The sequence below is a fragment of the Antechinus flavipes genome, chromosome 3 (assembly GCF_016432865.1).
Source record: "Antechinus flavipes isolate AdamAnt ecotype Samford, QLD, Australia chromosome 3, AdamAnt_v2, whole genome shotgun sequence".
Taxonomy (NCBI): Eukaryota; Metazoa; Chordata; class Mammalia; order Dasyuromorphia; family Dasyuridae; genus Antechinus; species Antechinus flavipes.
The window spans coordinates 291,090,106-291,112,885 of NC_067400.1; the positions used below are offsets into that span (position 1 = coordinate 291,090,106).

General features: G+C 31.3%; 1 protein-coding gene across 1 annotated transcript in view; it reads right to left on the bottom strand.

Annotated features, from left to right (window-relative positions):
• Window positions 1-22,780, bottom strand: part of SENP7 (SUMO specific peptidase 7) — a 163,839-nt gene that overhangs the window by 14,558 nt on the left and 126,501 nt on the right. The window contains exons 18-20 of the mRNA XM_051985203.1: window positions 19,324-19,416; window positions 12,578-12,693; window positions 8,386-8,438 (exon numbers count right to left, since the gene is read on the bottom strand). Of these exons, the coding sequence (XP_051841163.1) occupies window positions 8,386-8,438; window positions 12,578-12,693; window positions 19,324-19,416 (262 nt within the window). The remainder of the gene's footprint in view (window positions 1-8,385; window positions 8,439-12,577; window positions 12,694-19,323; window positions 19,417-22,780) is intronic.

Below are 22,780 nucleotides of genomic sequence, written 5' to 3' on the forward strand. Positions count from 1 at the left end.
AAGTCAATATGCCTATTTCAGAACAAGTCAATATGCCCATTTCAGACCTAAGCAAAAATATAAGAAATTAATGATGTGAATTAGTTAGATTTTCTGGCAATTATTACATGAAAAGGGAAAGGAATATATATACATTTTCCCATATCACCTTCATAAAAACCATATGTTAGGACATGAAAAGTTCATAAATAAATGCAGAAAAGCAGAAATACTTAACATTATTGACTATAATGCAATTAGAATGATCATTAAAGGGATCTTAGGAAATAAGTCAAGTTCAAGTTTAAATGGAGACTATTTTAATCCTAAATCGATAGCTGAGGACAAAAACATAGAAACGATAAATAGTTTCACTAAAGAAAGTTATAACAGTATATTAAAACTGTAAGGATATAAACAACACAATTCACAGAGGGAAATCATGTCTTTAAATAATTAACAAGAAAATATCAATGAATTTGGAATGCAATTTTTTAAAAATATCAATGAATTTGGAATGCAATTTTTTTAAAAGCAGAAAAGCAAGAAATCAAAAATCCTTAATCAAACACAAAAACCCAGAAATTTTGATTATTTAATAAAACAATTTTTTAAAATTTAAATTGATCAATAAAACTTGGACAGATTTGTTTTAATTAGATAAATCATTAGATTAAAAAATGAAGAAAACAAAGTTGCCAATTCCCAAAAATGAAAAATTAATAGGCCAAAAAAAACCAAAGATTTGAAAAATTTAATCTCAGAAGAATAAAAAGCCACAAATGAATTTCAAAGAAAATATTAGGACCAGAAGGATAAGTGAATTCTATCAGACATTTCAGGAATAAGAATTAATTCTAATAATATGTAGATCAGTGGTTCTCAAACTTTTGCATAATGATAGAATCCTTCATTTTAAATAATACTTTGGTAGAATACTTGTAGTAAAATCCTCTAAAATTACTTTTAATGTCTATTAACAAACAAGCTCTGTGTTTTTTTAAAAATGCTCAAAAAAATAAATAAAACTTGGGGAGTTTCAGGGTTCCTTGTAGCACAATTTGAGAAACACCAATATAGATCATTTGCAAAAATAGGAAAAAAGGGATCCTACCAAATTTCTTCTATGAAAGAACTATGGTCTTGATACCTAAACCAGGGAGAAATAAAGCAGATAAAGAAAACTACAGACCACTTTTCCTAATGAATACTGATGCAAAAATGCCAAATATTAACAACAATGCTACAACAACATATTTTTTAAAAATTTACGCTATTACCATGTTGAGTTCATACCAGGAATGTAGAATTGATTCAATTTTGGAAAAATTATATATATAATATGCTATAGTAATAAAAAAAAACCCAAAATTCACAGCGTTATATGAATGCAATAAAAGCTTTTGAACAAAACATACTCTATCATGTTTTTTTAAAAATATCAATGAATTTGGAATGCAATTTTTTTAAAAGCAGAAAAGCAAGAAATCAAAAATCCTTAATCAAACACAAAAACCCAGAAATTTTGATTATTTAATAAAACAATTTTTTAAAAATTTAAATTGATCAATAAAACTTGGACAGATTTGTTTTAATTAGATAAATCATTAGATTAAAAAATGAAGAAAACAAAGTTGCCAATTCCCAAAAATGAAAAATTAATAGGCCAAAAAAAACCAAAGATTTGAAAAATTTAATCTCAGAAGAATAAAAAGCCACAAATGAATTTCAAAGAAAATATTAGGACCAGAAGGATAAGTGAATTCTATCAGACATTTCAGGAATAAGAATTAATTCTAATAATATGTAGATCAGTGGTTCTCAAACTTTTGCATAATGGTAGAATCCTTCATTTTAAATAATACTTTGGTAGAATACTTGTAGTAAAATCCTCTAAAATTACTTTTAATGTCTATTAACAAACAAGCTCTGTGTTTTTTTAAAAATGCTCAAAAAAAATAAATAAAACTTGGGGAGTTTCAGGGTTCCTTGTAGCACAATTTGAGAAACACCAATATAGATCATTTGCAAAAATAGGAAAAAAGGGATCCTACCAAATTTCTTCTATGAAAGAACTATGGTCTTGATACCTAAACCAGGGAGAAATAAAGCAGATAAAGAAAACTACAGACCACTTTTCCTAATGAATACTGATGCAAAAATGCCAAATATTAACAACAATGCTACAACAACATATTTTTTAAAAATTTACGCTATTACCATGTTGAGTTCATACCAGGAATGTAGAATTGATTCAATTTTGGAAAAATTATATATATAATATGCTATAGTAATAAAAAAAAAAAAACCCAAAATTCACAGCGTTATATGAATGCAATAAAAGCTTTTGAACAAAACATACTCTATCATGTTTTTTTAAAAAATAAACAAGCATAAAGGGAATTTTACATAGTATCATTAAAAAGACCTACCACATGTAATTAGAGATAGTCCAGGGAACTTTTGAGTAGGATCAAAGGTAAAACAAAGATGATTGCTACTACAACTATTTGATATAGAACTAGACATCTTGACAAAATCACTAACACAAGAAAAAGAAACTGAAAAATAAGCATAAAGAGAATTCCAGATGATAATGGACTAATTGCATTATCAACTGAAAAAAAGCTTCACAAAGTAGTAGAATATAAAATTAACTGCAAAAATCATTAAACTTTTTGTAAGTTACTTACAAAACTCAGAAGTAGGATAAAGCAAAAAAATTTTTTTTCTTAAAAATCACTACAGAAGATTAAAAAAAAAAAATCTAAGAAACTGTCTGCCAAGACATACATAAGAATTATGGGAATACAACTACAAAAAACTTCATAAAAATAAAAACATTTAAATAGTTGCTCAAGTTTTGAGTTATGCCAATATAATAAAAATGATAATACTACCTAAATTACTTTTCAAATTCAGGGCCATGTCAATCAAATTGCTAAAAGTAAAGAAGGTCTATTTTATAGAACAAGAAAAAAACATCAAAAATTCATCGGTAGAAACAAAATGTTAGAAATCGCAAAGAATTTTTTTTTAAGTGAGATGGAAAGGGCTAGCAATATCCTCAACTACATTACAAAGCAACAATAATCAAGATTATCTGGCACTGATTTAAAAAGAGAAAAGTTGATCAGTGGAAAAGATTAGATGCACAAAATGCAGAAACAAGAGAACAGACTAGTGATTGTTACACCCAAGCACCTGAATTAATGAGGTAAATTCTTGCTAACAAAAATGGCTAGAACAATAGCAAAGAAGTATGACAGATATTGGATTAGACCAACATCTCACTCCCATATACCATAATGTGCTTTTGAGGAATGGATAATTTAGATAAAAAAGTCTGAATATTTTTCATGAACAAATAGGGAAGGATAAGGGAAAGAAATTACTTTTACAAGTATAGATAGGAAAGAGTTCTTTTGTTCAAACAAGAAAGAAAGGTTATCACAAAACAAAAGGAACAATTTTAATTGCATAAAACTGAAGGTTTCTATAGAAAATTAATGCACAGTTGGAAGTGAAGAATTTTAGTTGGAAATAAACATTCTTTGTGGCAAATTTATCATACAAAGGTCTGATGTCCAAAATATTTAGGGAACTTTGAATACATAATTGAAATACTTAGCAATAAAATCATCTTAACTAAAATTAGAAGGTAAACAGAAAGGGGGAAAAAAATCTGTGCAACAAGTTTCTCTAATAAGGGGAAATGGTTTGAATATTTATGAACAAGGATCATTCTCCAATCAAGAAATGGTCAAAGATTATGAACAGGCAATTTCCAAAGGAAGAAAAGCATACTATCAATAACCATGTGAAAAAATTTCTTCAAATTACTACTAATAAGAGAAATATTAATTTCACTTCATAGTTATCAGATTGTCAAAGATGAAAACAAATGCTAATTGGGAGAGAAAAGAAAATCAGCATGCATTTATTAAGCACCCGATATGTGCCACAAAATTATATGCTGAGGATACAAATACAAAATCAAAACAGTCCCTTTAAGGAGCATACATTAAACTGAAAATGTCAGAAAACAAAGCCAAAAAACAGTTGAACTCAGAAGAAATCCATGCTGGAGGCAAAAAAAATTTTTAAGATACTCTAGAACTGATTACCAAATGGCTTTAAGGAGGAAAAGATCCTAAAAGAATTTTTTTTAAAAATCATCCAAGAAAAGCAATGGTCAGCTGTGGAGTCAGAAAGTCTGAGATTAAATCTTGTCTCTGAAACAAAGATTATTATAGTCAAATCATAATTTCTTAGTAACCCAAACAACTCTTTAAGACTAAAAATTGGAGATGTTACCTGTCTGCACATGAACAGTTTCCGCACCAAGAATTCCTCAACTTGATTAAATCAATAAACCAATCAAAAAAATTCTAATGGCAATAATGATGACATCAGTCAATATTTCATATATGTACTTTCTTACTACTATAAACATTTTAGTAAGATTACAGATTAACAGATTAATTTACAGTCTTTTATGTAAATGACAGGCTATCAGAGACCATTCCTTCTAACAAACCACATCTTCAGTCACACATTATTGCTATTTATAAGAAATATGTGATTCTGCTGTGTTAATTTGTAGTTTACAAAGATTTCATTTCACTCACAATGCAATCCTAAAGGCTCTCCTCCAAAATGTCTTTCATGTATATATTAAGGTTATGTAGGTTTATCTGATAAATGTAACAAGAGAGCTAACTTTGTCCAACAATTTTTTTTATCACTTCTAATCAATACATGGACCAATAAACTATCCACTCAGAAGTATATACTACTGCCATTTATGTATTTCCTGAAGTAAAGTGTAAGTGAAACAAGAATACATCATATTTGGTGAGGTTCTCTAAATTCTACTGCATGACATTGTACTGACCACATGGTGCATTAAAACATGTCCAGTGAAAGTCTGGTCTAATAAACCATACAGGGGGGAAAAAAGAGTAGAGAATATGTATTCATTCAGATTATAATGTAGAACTAGATATCACATTCCACTGAATTAATCTAATAACTACCTATATCTTATGACAGACAGAAGTGGACAATCAGCTAAGCAAAGTCCTGAATTACAAAAAGACTCCATAACATGTGGAAAATTCCACAATATTTCTAGTGATCTTTTCAATATTGATAATCTCCCAAGAAAAGCAGCAAGAGAGCTAGAGATGAACAGAATGCTGGCTTGAAGATATGAAGTTCAAGTCCAGTTCTGCCATATTTTAGCTGTGCAGGCTTAAATGGGTCACTCTCTTGGTGTTCTAGGCAACTCTTCAAGATTAGAAGTTACAGAGAAAATGACAATCTGAACTGGTAGAGGGAGTTTCCTTATCTGGAAGTTCTATATATGAAATCACAGGCCCAATTCCTATTCCTATCTCAATTCTCACAGAGATGCTATGTAGGCTGAAAATTATGAGCCACTAGAATCAAAGAATGGTGGGAAGACACATAGTGGATATCAGAAGATAGCAATACATCCACTATCAGTGATAGGCAAATGGATAAACAGAATAAAACAAATCACTCATTACAGTTATGAGCAAGAAAGGAGGTGGGCCAGACATGTGGGAGGAGTGACAGTCCAATTGTTATGCTGGTGAAATAAAATGTGCTTTAGATAATGGCTTGTGCTCCTAAAAAGTTAAGACAAAAACAATTTGTATCAACTTCCTTGTATTTTAAACATGCTTAGAGAACTACTATTTAAAAGAAATCTATTATATAAATCTTAATAAAATAAAGATTCACTCTACAACATTTTTTTCTATTATTCCAATTTTCATATATAAGGATCTATATAGATCAACATACAAATGGATATTATTTCAAAAGCTAATGTCATTTGTTTCTTTGTAACTCTCAACACATTTACCCCTGTAAATGTTATAACTGGCTTAGATATTCACTTTAACCAACAAAGATACGTATATAACCCTGTATATTGCAAAAGTACTTTTCCTTTACGTAGTAGTAGAAAATTATGCTGTGGTAAATATACAGTATTTTAGCTGTCACTTATAATCTAAATGGGTTTTATGAACCAGTAGTCTCAGAACAGCAGAGCTGGAAAAAATATCAAAGGCCATTTTAAGAAAATCTTCTGTAATATATACAATTTCCAGCCTTTTCTTGAAATTCTCAGTGAAGTAGAATTCATTACCTCCCAAGGCAGTGAATGTCACCTGTAGCTAGCTCTAATAAGTAAATGTTTCCAAACATCTACCTGAAACCTGCCTATATGCAACCTCCATCCCCTGTTCCTCACTGTGCTTTGGAGCCAAATATAACATGTCTAATCTCTCTTTCATATGACAGCCTTTCAAATATAAGACAATAACTATTATATATACTAAGTATTTTCTCCTTCAATTTTAACATTCACAGTTCCTTAAATCAATACTTTTATGGCATGTCCCTGAAGCCCTTGACCATTCTGGCCACTCTCTCTGAATTCTTTCCAAGGTAACATCTTTTTAAAATAAGGCATTATGAATTGCACATAATATTCCCAATATGGTCTTATTACTATCATCTCCTTTAGATTTTTTTGGCTCCATAGAAATGTTGACTCATATGGAACTTGCAGTTTTTTGGATAAACTATTGTCTAGCCATGTCTCCCTAACTTAAATTTATAAAGTTATCTCTGAATCCAAATTGAAGATTTTATATTTAGTTTCATTAAATTTCATTTTAATAGATAAGGTCCACATTAGTCTGGAAACAGGTCAATTTCTTCCAACCACAATAAATGATACCATGGAGTTTCAGAATGTAGGCCCATGAGAAGAATTAAAGCGCACCCATCTGGAACCTTTATTGACAATGGAATCTGCTCATTAGACCTAAGAAGCCACCAAAGAGAATCCTATAGGGAAAGGCACATATGAAACTCCAATATGATCAGCTGCTATCCTCACTGGAACTGGTTAACCAACAAGTACTAGGCTCCTGATGTCAGTGATTTCATTAATCGCACAGTAAAATAGAGATGTAATATGTATTTAAAGCCAGAATGCCTGTATGAATATTCTGTATAGAAAGGCCTGAGAAATTATTTCCATATAGTATCCAAGTTCCTGACTCTTTTGCTTTTTTGGTTTGAGTTGAATCAAGAAGAAATATATAAGACCACTCAAATACTGGTCCCAGAAAAAAAAGTTTCTGGAAGGATGAAACTGGTTGTTAGTTTGTGCTCGCCACAAACAAGATAGATCTGAGGAATTGGCCCAAATTAGTTGAATTTTTAGGGGTATCAACTGCTTTTGATAAACAACCCCACACAAAGCTTAACATGTCTTAGCCAAAGTGTTGCATTCTGAACTTTTCTCATCCTTTCATTGTTACTAAGAACACTCAAGGAAGAATAGTACTCTCTCAATAACATTATTACTATAGGAAACTCTGTTCAAAGTTAGAACTTTTAATTCAGAATAGAAATATCTCTCTCACACTAAATTCTCTATAATCAAAGCAACTATTACTCCTTTCCCTCTGTAGCATCAGAGAGAATAAAGAATTCCCTCCTTCAGTCCTGATAGTTGAAATCACAGATGCACTAACAGCCTCTTAGCATGACAGCAGATGATGTTCAAATTTTTTAAAATCTTCTTAAAATTCATAAGTTTTAAGTAATCTTTTTCTAGTTTGCTTAAAGGAATGTATATACCCAAGCATAATAAATGATACCATGGAGTTTCAGAATGTATGTATACATACACAAAAACAGACAAGTAAGCAAAATTAATGCTGGGATTCATGGCTTCACTGTTTGTGAAAATGCTTTAGAAAAAAAAATGCTTTATAAATTCCCTGTACTACTTATTATTCTTATGAAAAAAAATAAGACAAAGCTTAAAACTGTATCATATGACACTTGTCAATGAATTAGGATAATAAATAAAATCTAAACTATATCACATTTATGTAAAATGAGTTTAAGACAGCAGGCTGAGTGGAAATCATAAAAGGTTGATCCTGTAGCAGACCTTAATGATCTTTAACTACAACTCAGATGAAATGTTGAATAAAAGATGTGTTAATAGGTTCATGAATGATACTAAGTTGAATAATGTTGCCAATCTTTTTTAAAAAAAAATTTAGTTTAACCTTGAAGTATTGAAGGCAAGATGAAGAATATCTAGGAAGGAATATATCTGGGGAGGAAGAATAAACTATAAAAATAAAAGTAAAAAAAATGATTAGCTAAGAAGTAACATAAGTCTTTATCTCACCCCTTCCCCACCAAAAAAGAAAGTCTAAAAAATAATGGTCTAAGGACCATAATAATCATTGCAATGAATTATCTTAATATGTCCCATTGCCTAGATATCATAGTGGTCTACTAAGTTCTCCTCTCACATCTAAAAAAGAATTCACTTACCTGGGGATCCTCTGTATCTAAGGAGAGTGAGGAAGTAATATGTAGATCGTTATCTAGTTTGAAATAACAAAACAACATAAGCATTTATTTTTTTTTAAGTGTATATCTAATATTTATTCCATCTCTATACATATAGTAAAAGAAAAAATATCCTGGACCTATTAGACTTTGTTATTATGCAAAAGCTTAAACAATGGAAAGACCTGATAAAGGCTGATTCTTATCTATAAACATCAAATCTCAAAGGCCAAAATCCATGATAGCTGTGACAATCTTTCTTAAAAGTTCAAAGTACAACAATATGAAAATGAAATTAAACCTAAGAAATATTTATTACATAAAAGGGTCGGAGCTAAAAATTAGTGATAAAAGGATAAAAAAATGAGCAAAGTTCAAAACTTAAAGAATTTCTATTCTACTGTGGGAGGAGTAGAAGTATAAAGATATGGCATATACATATATAAGTATAACAAAAAGATGTGTATATATAATTATGTGTATGTGAATGCCTATATATAACATGTACTTAACTATATACCTATGTGTATATGCCTATATATGCACACTCATTTGTATGTATTTTATCTGTATACATGTTTGTTTACATATAAATATATATTCTTGAGCCTTTCAGGAATAGAAATGTATATTCATATACTATTAAATTATATGTTAAATATATTATAAAGTATACTATGTATGTGTTTGTGTGTACATATATGTGTGTGCTGAAGAAAGAAATTCTCAAGCCTTTTAGCATCAGGATATATACATACATACAAATACACAAAACACATAAAACATGATAAAATATAAAAAGGCATCTGTATGTGCATTATATAATTACATGTATATACATATGTTTATATATTCTTGAACCTTTCAGAATGGTAATGAAAACATATAAAAACTATACAATAAATGTGATATAAAGTGACATCTATGTACATATGTGTACACATAAACCACTACACATTACATATATATTTGTTTATTTATATGTATTATGGAGTCTTTCAGGATGTAGACACACACAAAGATAAAGAGACATCTGCATACATATATTTGTTATATGTCCATATTTATATAGATGTACATATATATATAAATATATATGCATATGTGTATGTATGTATGTAGGAGCTTTTCAGAATAGAACTGTATACATCCTACACAATAAGTATAATATAAAGAGGCAAGGGAAAGATTCAAATAAATTCTATAGCAAAATCTGTGGAAAGAAAGAATAGTTTCAACTGGGAAAATTATGGAAGGTTTAACAGAAGAGGTGCCAATTGATCTGAGCCTCAAATAAAGAGAAAGGTTATAATAAGTGGAGATTGGGGGGGTGGGGAGGAGGGTAGAGTCAAGATGGCAGAAAAGGAGGAGAGAGGACTTTGCCTGAGCTCTTCTTGGATTTCCTCAGAATCAATACTAGGATCAAGCCTCTGAATGAATTTTGAAGTGACAGAATTCACAGATATTCAGAGTATAATAATTTTACAACATAAGATATCTTAGAAGGACTTTGGGAAAGGTCTGTATTAATTGGACAGAGGGGGAACACAGCCCAGACTTGAAGATGCCCAGAGTGGATTGGCCCAGCAGCACCAGGGAACCTAGCAAGAGGCTCCTAGCTAAAATATAACAGCTTTGACTACTCCTTCCTAGTTCAGATGGCTAATGAATTAGCAAAGAAGCTGTAGGACCTTCAAGGCAACTACAGAACATAAACAGTGAAGCCATGAATCCCAGCATTAACAGGCAGGACTTTGCCAGGCTCACTCACTCAGTTGGGAAGCCTGCAGCAGCAACCCCAGCACAGGCAGCCTGAAACCCGTCGCCCTGTAGAGGAAGTTCAGGACAATTTCCCTTGTACCCTAGGAATAGATCTCAATTTTTAAAAATGAGCAAAATAGCAATAAAAAAAAAAAAAAGTTTTGACTACAGAGAGCTTCTATAAAGACAGGGAATAATCCCAGAAGAAGACAGCAAATACAAAATGCCTCCAGATGAAGCCTCAAGGGGGAATATGAACTGGTCTCAAGCTCACAAGCTCTCTTGGAAGAGTTCAAAAAAGATCTTAAAAGAGAGAAGAAAAATGGAGAAAAAAGAAAAAGCTTTTCAGAAGTTTGGAAAAGAAACAGAAATTGCCTGATGAAAACTACTCTTTAAAAAATACATTTGGTGAAATGAAAAAAATATACTGAAGATAAAAACATCTTTAAAAAAAGATTTAGTGAAATGGAGAAAGATAACAAGTGAAGATGAGAAAGGAGTATATTCCAAGCCTGGGGGATATCCTGTGTAGATGTGCACAGATATAGGAAATCAAATGTTAAATTTGGGGAATATTTAGTAATCCAGTTTGATTTTAATGGAAGTTATAAAATTGAGTGCTGTAATTGTTGGTGGAGTTGTAAAGTTATCCAGGCATTCTGGATCTATTTGGAATTATGCTCGAAGGGTTACCAAATTGTGCATACCCTTTGATCCAGCACTGTCTTTATTGGTTCTGTATTCCGAAGAGATCACAAAAGAAAGAAAAGGACCCATATGTGCAAAAATGTTTGAAGCAGCTCTTTTTGTGTCAAGGAATTGGAAATTTTATAGATGACCATCAGTTGGGGAGTGGCTGAATAAGTTATATGAATATTATCAAATATTATTACAGTTTTATAAGAAATAGATGAATAAGTTATAGTATGTGAATATTATTATAATTCTATAAGAAATTTTGAGTAGTCTGATTCTAAAAAATCTGGAAAAACTTAAATGAATTGATGCTGAGTGAAGTGAACAGAATCAGGAGAACACTGTACACAATAATAGCAAAATTGTATGATGATCAACTATGCTGGATTTAGCTCTTCTCAGCAATACATAATCTAAGGTGATAGCTGTATAGGTAAAGAAGAAGTAATATTGAAATACTATGGAGGATCAATCAATGGGACATAATATTTGTTACATTATTGTTGTTTGAATATTGACAAGAAGTTGCTAAAAAGGAAATGGTCAAAGATGACTCAAAATTTTAAGCCTAAGGTAATTTAGTTTGGAGTTATGAGAAAGTCTAAGTTATGATAACTCCTAATGACAGATGAAGAGGTCTAAGGCACTGAAAATAAGAAGATAAAAGTTCAAAGGATCATCAGTATTATTGCTGAAATAATAACGAAGAACAGAAGTTAATATGGAGAAAAGAAATGAGATTCAAGTACTAAACTCATTGAAGTAGTAGGAAAAATGACCTAGAAATCAATAGATTATAGCAATAATAATCTAATATGGATAATAAAACCTTATAGAATGAAAGTTCAGAGTGACAGTGGCAAAGGAAGTAGCAGGACCAACCAAATAGAAGTTTTGTTGTTGCTGACCCAACTTTCTAGCCCTACAGCAGACTGTGAGAAGGGAAAAAGGTAAGAGAAGGAGCAGGCAGCTTCAGAGTGGCTGATAAAAAATGAGAGATATTTAGGAAAAAGTAAAGTTTAACCAGGATCAAAAGATGGGAAAAGAGATGTAAGATGAAAGGAAGTCTGCTGACAATAGAGTAGTGATTCCGGAGAGTATAACAGAAGTGTGGCAATAAATAATAGTTAATTGGGGTAGAATTATCTTTTGTTATTGATCACCAGAATGGTAAATTCCAAGAGGTTGTTAGTGAAACTCTGGGAATGTTGCCATTTTATCTATTTTGTTTTTTGTGTTTCGACTATAATGTAATGACTATCTTTATTAATGTTTGTTTTGTCCAAAACATATATATCAACTACAAGATATATTTAAGCATTATTTTGCATTGTATATTGATTTCGTAGTAGAAAATCTGAATGGGGGAAAAAGAGAACAATTACCTATGAAGGTAATAATCATTATATACAATTGTTAATAAATACAAGATATGCATGGAGATGAGTGGCACAAAATAGAGGTCAGTTGGATTCCACAAAATATTTCTACCTATAGTTCTGTCATTTTAGAGGTGTATATGTCACAATCATTTATTGCTTTAACATAATAGACAAGACTTCCTTGTATGACAGTCTAAGATTTCTTGCTAGTCATTTAAAAATTATTTTTAGCTATTGCCTTTAATTTCAAATTGCTTTTTGTAGCTACTCTATTTTAATATTTTGTACTTTATTGACATGATCATTAAAAGACTACCATCTATGATGTATATTACCCAGGGGAGTTTCAAAGTCATGAGACTTGGATTGCTGAGATGACTGGTGTGGAAAATCTTCATACACAGGTCCTTCTAACCATGGAAAACAAATGACTGCAAGATACCAATGAGATCTATTAAAAAAAAAAAAAGAAGAAGAAGAAGAAGAAGAAAAAAGAAAGAAAGAAGTAATATCTTAGGATCAATCAAAAAATAATCTCAAAGATATTTCATCTATTTCAACATCTGGTAAAATAGGCTTGATGGTTCTTATATCAATCTAAAAACAATGACTATGAGAAAACCCTTATAGTAAGCTAAAATTTGCTTCTCTGAAACTTTAATTCATCAAATAGAATTTTATCTTCTAGAGTGGTAGTGTCAAACTCAAAAAGAAACAGGGGCCACTAATCCTTATATAAAAGTCCCATATGTGAACCACATATTAACTTAGTCTTTAAATATAATACTGAATTTTATTATATTTTCATTTACTTTGTTAAACAAGTATTTCCCAATTACATTTTATCTTTATCATCCAAAGATACTCAAATATAATTGGAGTGCCAAAAAAACCTAATATCTATACCGTATGTCAATACTTCAAATAGTTAACAGCTATATTTCCTTCCCATCTCTACCATCACCACTCCACTCTTCTTCATATAATTTCCATTTCCTTCAACAATTTCACATGTGCCCTTCATCTCTCTGCTCTGTGGTTATGCACTAAGAATGAGACATTAAGAACTACAGATTATATTCCAGATATGATCTGAAAAGCAGAGAATACAGTGAGATAATTAGCACTATCAATCTGGATATGATATTGCTATTAATGCAGCCTAAAATTAAATGATTTGTTTGTTTTGGAGTTTTTGTTGTTGTTTTTTTAATTTTACATGCTAATGTTATGCTAATAACTTATTTTGAGCTAACATTCAATTAAAACTTCTGTCTTTTTCTACAGAAAAGACTATTAATCCAGAATTCCATCATCTTTTTGCAATATTAATCCTATTATCTAATTTATTAGGTATTTTCTACCTCTCTGTGCAATTATCATCCAAAGATAGAATTTTTTTTTAATGGCTTCCTCTAAGGTTTTGCTAAAAATGCTTAACTGGACAAAATTAAGAACAAATGTGGCATTCCATTAGACAACTCTTATCTAATTTAAATTCTTTGCCAATTTAACAGATCTGTGATTGATTAATCTCTGCTATGCATGTTTCATCCAACTCAACAAATTGAAGATCATTCATACCTTTTTATTTTGTATAACTCTCTTCTCCATGTTTCTGCATAAAACATTTAAAGAAGGCAAATCTAGCATGACAAAGGTCTTTCTCTAGATCTCTTGATGTTGTATGGGTACTAATGGAGGTTGGTCATCAAGTATCCCTTGCTCTCACTACATACCATTCTATCTCCATTTCTGGTCATAAATTTCTATTATATTTTACATATCTTCTCCAAAATTTTCATTGGTAATATAATGCAACTACTTTCCTTTGGATGACCAGCAACTTTAATTTCAGAAATTGTTATTCTTCTGGCAGAATACTGGTATTTTAAACAGTGAACTTTTGACTCAGGTAGAAGAGCTTAGAATCTCTATCACCTATCTCAAAGTAGATGTCTCATAAACATTTTAAACTTAGAATATCCAAATCCAAAACTTCCTTCCTAACTTCCCTTTTAATGATAACAAAAGGAAAAAGTTAATTTAAAAAAAAAGAACCACTCTCAAGGGTAACACTGTCCTCTCAGTTATGCAGGCTCATGATATAGGTATCATCCTCAAATCCTCAACTCTCTCATCCCCCACATACAATCAGTTGTCAAGTTCTTTATCATTTTATATAGATATATCTATATCCATTATCATATCACTCTTATATGTCTCTTTTCTCTTTCAATTTTACCCTAACATCAATTTGAAGTTAAATCTCAACCACTCCCACTTGAATTAATGCAAAAGCCTTCTGATGCATCTTTCTGCCTCAAGTAGCTCCCCACTCCAGTTCAATCTCTACTCTGCTATTAAATAGAGCTTCCTAAGCCAAAGACTTGATCATATCACCACCACTTCAGACCTATATACCCCCATGCAATAAATTCCAATAGCTCCTTGTTACTTCCAGGAACAAACATAGAATCTGATTTTCAAAGCTTTTCATAATTTGGCCCCTTTCTATCTTTCAAAGCATTTTATTCCTGACTCCATTCAATAGTACTAGACTCTGTGCTGTTATGCCCATGACACAACATATCCCATCTCCAAAAAATTTAACTGTATATCTCCCATTTCACAGACACTATCTCCTTATTTCATCTCTGCTTCTTAACTTGTTTGGCTTTCTCTGAGACTCAGTTACTTCTGTAAGAAGGCTTACCCAGACTTCCTTAATCTTCATGTCTTGCCTTTGAGACTATGCTCAGTTTATTCTATATGCTTCTCATTATACATAGTTATTTTCCCTCTTTAGTACCTAAAAATAAGACCTTCCAAATTAAATCCCCATATACTTGATGTAGCTACCACCTATGAGCCAGATGCTGGACCAAACACTTTACAAATATGTCATCTGATCCTCACAACAACCCTGTGAAGCAGGTGCTATTACCATTATCCCCATTTTACAAATAAAAAAAAAATTGAGACCAAAAAAAAGTGGCTTAAGTCAGATTTGAAATTAGGTCTTTCTGACTCCTGACAGCACTCTTACCATTACTAATACCTGGCTGCCTCAGATAAGAAAGGAAATGGTGAGACAGGGGTCCAAGTGATAAATGCTCAATTCTCAATAGGAGAAATAGATGAGAGGCTTTTTTATTTCTGCTCCTGTCTTTGTGATGGTATGGCAAGAACAAGACTGACAGCAGAGGAGAAAATTATAGAGGAACGAGTGTGAACATAATGCATCCAGTAAAAAGACAATAATCTGGCATCTGAAATAACATCACAGAAGTGTAAGAACATGAAACAGGGAGTTTGTAATAAACTTTACTAGGGCTGAAATATTGCTTATTGTACATTTTGAGATATCAGTTTCTGCAATACAGTTTGTATTTTAGTTGGATATTGTACTATTGTAGAAGTAGTTGAGTACCCAACAAAATATGGTTCAGAGGAGGTTGAGGGATTTGTGGGTTCAAAAGGAGAGTTCAATCTTCTATTTTACTTTGTGTATGGAAATACTTATTTTATTTCGTGCTTGAATTCTGAATAAAAAAAATCAGTTCTATCAAAGAGGGTTCTATAATTCTAAATCACTTTTTTTTTAAATGCATATTTAAACAAATCTGAAGAGAACTACAGCAAAACAATGTAATGAAAATCCAGGGTGAAGAAACTATTAAGAGGAAATAGCCAGAGTAAAAAAAAAAATTAAAAAAAAAAAAAACTACTGCAATGTGCGCTAAAAAAATTGTTTTTTGCATTATAAAGAGCTTAAAGGTAACTCTAGCTATAGCAAGTACAGTTGGAAAATAGGAAAGGAACCTAGATAACAAGAAACTGAAAAGTGAGTGGGAGTGAGAAAACAGTGTGGGTAATGAATAAAGTTAACTTTTTCTCTGAGTTAAACTATAAAAAAAAAATAGGAGAAATAAGGGACACAGCTTTTTAGACGTGAAGGGTTTTTAAGGATATATGACATCTGCAGTGCTGGTATGCAGTAGGGAATTAAACTAGTGAATAAGAAGATTCGTTATTTTGTGTAACATACATACACATATTGTCTCCCTCATTAGAATGTTAAGTTCCTTGAGGACAAGAACTCTTTTGCTTTGTCTTTGTAGTCCCAGTATATAATCAAGCACATAGTTGGTACTTCATGAATGTTTGTTGACTGATGATCCAATGGGATATACTGAAGATTCGATATCAAGGATATAATTAGATAAGTTGAAACTGGCAACTCATTCTCTGAGATTGAACTAAAAAGGAAAGAGAAGAGAGAGTGGGGACAGATAACCCTGAGGTGGTTTTAAACATAGAATCAGAGAAGAAAGGGAGTCTGAAACAGAAGAAATCAGTTTGTTTTAATCAAGTACAAGGCAGAGAAAGAGAAAAATGAGAGAGAAACAGAGAGAGAGAGAAATGAGGGACAGAGACAGAGAGAGAAAGAGAGAGAGAGAGAGACAGACAGACAGACATGAAAGAAAGAGAGAGAAAAGGGAGGGAGGGAAAGGGAGAAGGAATAAGAGAGGGAGAGGGGGAAGAGAGGGAAAGAGAGGGAGGGAGGGGTATAAGCAGCTGGAGGTTTATAATAATTGCAGTGGGAAGTGTGATAGAGAGTGAGTCAATGAAAAATAAAGGGGAGGTACATAGGTAATGAGGGCCCCATTGGAACTAGATAACGAAGTGGCAGGGGACTCAGGCAGCATGAATACATGACTTACTCCAGGTTGTTCAGATGCACAGGAGCAAAATCAGAGAAGCAGATGATAGAAGTAATCAAGGACTGGATCATAGAGATAGTAGAACAAAGATTTAAAATGTTTTTTGAGTTTTTAAGATAGTGTACAGTTACTTTGGTTTACTTAAGAATTTTGAAGGAAAATGAGACCAGAGTAGCAGAAATGGCTAATGGGATAAAGGAAGGAATGGAGTAACTAGAAATTATAATGAGAATAGAAAGTGGTTTTGGAAGAATGAATCATGGGGAAAACTGATGTTTCCTAACATGTATCATGTTAGATACATGAATTTCAGGGTTCTAAATTATAAATGTGGAACACTTGTAATAACAAGAACAAGGAAATGATCATCCTTATTTGTGACTGAAATGGAATGAAAATGCAGACCACAGAAGTTGAATTTGATAAAGTAGGAAGCAAGATTAAAATGAAAAAACATTCACATATAGAGGGTAGTATGGCATAGTGGGAAGAATGTTGCAGTCAGGAAGAAATATAAGACCTTCCTCTGATACCTACTAGTTGTGTAACCTCAGCAAGTGACTTAACCTGTCATCTTGCAAGCAACTCTTGAGACTATGAATTTCAGAGAAGGTGCTAACATACCTTCAGAGATATTTATCATAAAGCTTCCCAAACATTAATGAAATCAATGATCCATTCCAAATAGAAAAATCAACAGGTAAATTTAAATATATATGTGCCATGTTTGATATATAGCAAATAGTGACTCAGATACTAAACTTCTTCAAAAGGAGGAAGCTGGCACCAAGATGTAGACAAGATGATATGAAAGGATAGAGTGAAATTCAGAGAAGAGGTAATTAAGTGAAGGTGATATAAGTGAAGGAGATCCTAAAATATAGAAACATGATGATGATTTGGGAAAAATGCTTTGTAATCTTAATACCCTAGAAAAATGGGAATCATATTATTATTTTTCAAGATTTTTCTTTTATCCTTACTATCTTGCTCTCATATCAACTTTCTCCTAAATTGGTTATGTCTTTTAACTGAACTACCACTTTCTTAGCTACATAGGCTCAAAATCTTAAATCTTCTTCTATACCTCACTCTTCTTTCCCTCTTTTATACAATGTTATTAAGTCCTACAAAATTTGCAATATCACACCAATGTTTTTTTTCATTTTCAACTGAAATTTGATAAGTACTTCCCACCTGGACTATTAAAATAAGCTTCCACCACTTGTGAAGGTCATTGATCTATCAAATTCAATCAAAGCATTATAACATCCACTTAAAAGTTGGAGGAGATCATGGATTATCTAAAGGATATTATCTAATCTAACTACCTCATTTACAAATATGGAACTCAGTCATACAAATGATGAGTGGGAAAGTTAGGAACAGACCTTCACTATTCTGTATCATTTTTTCCTACTGTATCACCTTTATGCCTTATGCATCTGTCAGATTCATATTTCCAAATCAAAACTAATCAAATCAAATTATGTACCTGCTCGAAAACTTCTACTGGTTTTTCTCTTCTGAATTCAGAGGACCTGGATTCAAATCTTAATTTATAATTACAATCTGTGGGAACAGAGGCAGCCTCATGCCTTCTATTAGACTGTTATTTCATGCATAGAACACATGAAGATGGCCTGAACAACTTCTGGGGTCCCTTACAGATCACTATGATTCTATGATTCATATTACATAGCTCTCCTAATACAGATAAATCATGAGTTTTTACTTCTGTACATAGACATCTCTACACAAGATGTTTCCTCTACCTGCAATGCCCTTTCCCCATTTCCATCTGTCAGAACCTTCCCCATTCCATGTTACATCCAACCTCTTTCACAAATACTTCTCTAATCCTCGGTTGAATATGATGGCTATATCCTCTAAAGCCCCTCTGCTCCTGACACCAAGGCAGCTCATAGCAAGGAGTTCTTGCTATGAGAGGGTTTACAAAATTTATGTTATGACTACTGGATAAGTATATATTATAAAACTGAGGAGACACCCTTGAAAAGTCTTACTGTATATTCAGAGTCAGGGCAACATTCCCTTCTCTCTTTGAGCAAGAGGGTTCAAAAAAATCAAACTGTTTTCCCAAAAGTTCTTTTAAAATGTTCAATTCATTCCACATCACATTGAGTTCTAGAACAAGAGAATTATGGTGAATTACAGTGTAGTATATACAAAAATACATATATAGTATATGTAGTATACTGACTTGCTTTTGTGAGGACATATTAAAAACAAAGCTGAAAATTTAGAAAATGATATCTTTTAGTGCACCTAACATCTAAAAGAACAACATCTTCTAAAAACTCTCTTTTAAAAAAAATAATAGCCAAACTTACGCCTCATTTACAGGTACAAAGATGTAATCTTTATTAAAGATGTTTATATGACGAGTCCATGTACGTACTCTTTTATGTCTTCTTTGAGCCATTCTGTGAATATGAAAAAAAAAAAGTATTTTGGTTCCATAAATCAGTCACTCAAAAAGCATCTGTTAAGTTCTTAAAATGTGACAGGATTTTTCTTTAATGTTTGGGAACTTCTGACTTACTGTTTTTTAAAATCTCTATACAATGTCTTCCATGGGTAACGATTTTAGTAAAATCTTTTGCGTAACATTTCTTTTTTACTTTATTTCCTTCTAATAAGCAAAATACAACAATTTTAGGCTACCATACTTAAAATAATTCATAACTTATACCCCTAAAGAAATAACTACTGCAACTTGATTGTTAAAGCAGGCATTATAACTTCATATATAATTGCAGTAAAATCAATGACATTATGAATATGAGATTTAGTCACTTCATGATATGTACATCCCACATACAAACTTATTCAGTAATTAAAAAAATCTCAAAGATATGCTTTCATCATGAATCAACTGCCAACAGCAAATAAGGGAGAATTCTATTTTGAGGATATACTATCAAGGGCATCCAAGTAAATTATTTACAGATTCAATTTGTTTACATAAAGCAAATGTTTGGGGTACACTGTACTTAATCACAAATTACACGGGCAGAATTTTCAGAAGATATTTTGTTGTTCCAAAAGCGCACTATTGATGAAGCTGTGAATAAGTCCAACAATTCTGGAAATTAATCTGAAACTATGCCCCCAAAACTATAAAACTATATATATCCTTAGACTTGGAGATGCTATTAATAGGTATATACCCAAAAAGAACAAAGAAAGAGAAAACCAAAAAAAAAATTTCTAGGAGCTCTTTTTGTAGTGGCAAAGAATTGAAAAAGGGATGTCCATCAATTGTGGAATGGATGAATACATTATAGCAGATGAATGTGATAAAATAGTATTATTCTATAAGAAATGATGAAAGTGATGATTTCAGAAAAACCTAGGAAGACTTGCATGATGCAAAGTGAAGTAAGCAGAACCAGGAGAACATTTTATGCAATAGCAATATTGTAAAGATAATCAACTTTGAAAGACTTAGTAACTTTGTTAACCCAACAATCAACCAAAATTCCAAAAGACTCATGATGAAATATGCTATTTACCTCCAGACAGAAAACTGGGACTCAAAGTATAGATTAAATCATATTTCCATTACTTTTTTTTTTTTGCTTAATTTTTCTTGGAACATAGCTAATGTAGAAGTTAGTTTTGCATATTTATACATAGTTGTAATGAATTAGGGTTTTTTCCTTAGTGGATAGGGGAGGGGGAAGAAGGATGAAGTGAATACAAGAACTAAAAAAAACCTAATTTTTAAAACTTAAAAAGCATAAAGATACATGAGAAAAGAAATACTATTGTTTATGTCTTTCTCTATTTGCTATAATTATATTTTAAAATTTTTAAATAATATAAATTATTAATAAAATGAGTAAGAACTTCTAAAACATTATATTGCTAATTTGTAGTAGGGTAGCAGTTAGGGGAAGGAAGATGAAGGAAGAAGAATACTAGTAATGAAAATAGAAATCCTCTTTTTACAATCAATTACAGTGAGATTTGTGGAAGAACAGAAGAATTATCAGTTAAAATACTTGTTCAGAGTTATTGGAATGAAAAAAGTGGGATGAAAAGAAATAGTATATGTCATCTGTCTAATAAGGGGAACTTATGAGATGTCCCAAAGGGACCATAAAAAGAATGCATGTCTATTGGGATGGGGTAAAAAAAAAAGTGTGAAACTGTGAAGGCAAAGAAAATTTGAGATTTAGCACAAGATTAAATTTTAAGATCTAAACATATGGTCTTGATCATAAGTACTAGACTAGAGAATGTAGATAAATCAATAAAAATTAATCATTTCTCTTGGAAAACTACTCCAAAATATCTACCATGTTAATGGTAGGTCAATAACACCATCTACATATGTAAAAAATTACAGTATATACTTTGAGATTCAGAATATGGAAGCATAATATCAACTACAGACAAAGTAGTGACAGTTTCTTCCTGTAAAGACCTTTGTCTGATCAACTGACACAATGAAAGAAATTTTTGGTGACTATATTATCACTAATTATAGGGCTTCACTAAATGACACTGAAGATGACCAAAAAGAAACCATCAAAGAGTTCCAGTCTTCTAGAGAGATTGGCTTCAATTTTCGTTTCATGTAATAAGTACCATAAAAAGTTACTATGCTTTTATTTACTGGATCTCAAATCATTTTAAAGTATATCAGATGTGAAATACAAGTGCTTTCACAAGAATTTTTTTACTTCTTGCCAATAATTGTTTGACATGCAGTAAAAATAATATTTTCTATTTAGCTTAATGAAATTCAACACATAATACAAAAGGACCCAATTTTAAAGGATTAATTCTGTAAAGTAGTATAAAAATTGAAAGTTTGATAAAACAATATTATTGAGCAATTCTTACAGATATAAGTAGACTACCCAAAAGAATTTACTTGTTATAAAATATATGTGTGTTGTCTGTGTGTGATAAAGGGATCTCTAAAAAAACAGACAAGTAAAGAGGACATTATTATAGTGGAGAAGCTCCAGTCCAGGTAATGTACTTAGCACTTTGTTCTCAATGACTATTTCAGCCCAAAGTGAGTAGCACTTCCTTCTCTGAACTCCTAACAAAATGTGAGACCATATTATATAATGTTTATTTTGTTTGCTAATAATTTAACATCTTTTGCCTTGACTTTCCAATAAAATGTTAAGCTTTTCAAAAGCAAAAGAATATGTTTTCTTTAATATTCCTAAAAATGCTACTTAAAGAATAGATGCTCAATGCTTGTTGATTAACTAGTTGGTAAAATCTGGCTCCATACCGGGAAATTTGATTTCATGTTAGTAAAGAAATAAAATTCAAGATCCATATGTAATTTAAATTAAATTTACTATATTTGTAGAAAAATAAAATAGTACAATATCTATTTAAAAATGAAATCAAAATGCATTTTAGACTTTTAATAATTTAGCATTTTAAATTTTGTATTCATAAAATTGTTTTTTACATTGATGTAATATCTTATGTTGAGGTTGTTTTCTTCTGAGGTGTTTACCTAAATGGATTATTTTCCCCTGAAAAACTAAGTAAGACAAATTAGATTCTGCTTCATTATATTTTTTTTAAGAGTGAAATTTTCCCAGGATATCTAATAGTTACATTTTCTCTTCAAAATTGGAGTAGAAATAGATAAATACATGAAACAACTGTTCTCTTTATTTTATCCTGGAAGGGCCATTTTATCAATAACATTGACAGTTCTAATCCTTACATTTCAAAGTAGGATTTTAAACATATCATGTAACAAATTATGGTAACTCTAGGTGTGTGTGTGTGTGTGTGTGTGTG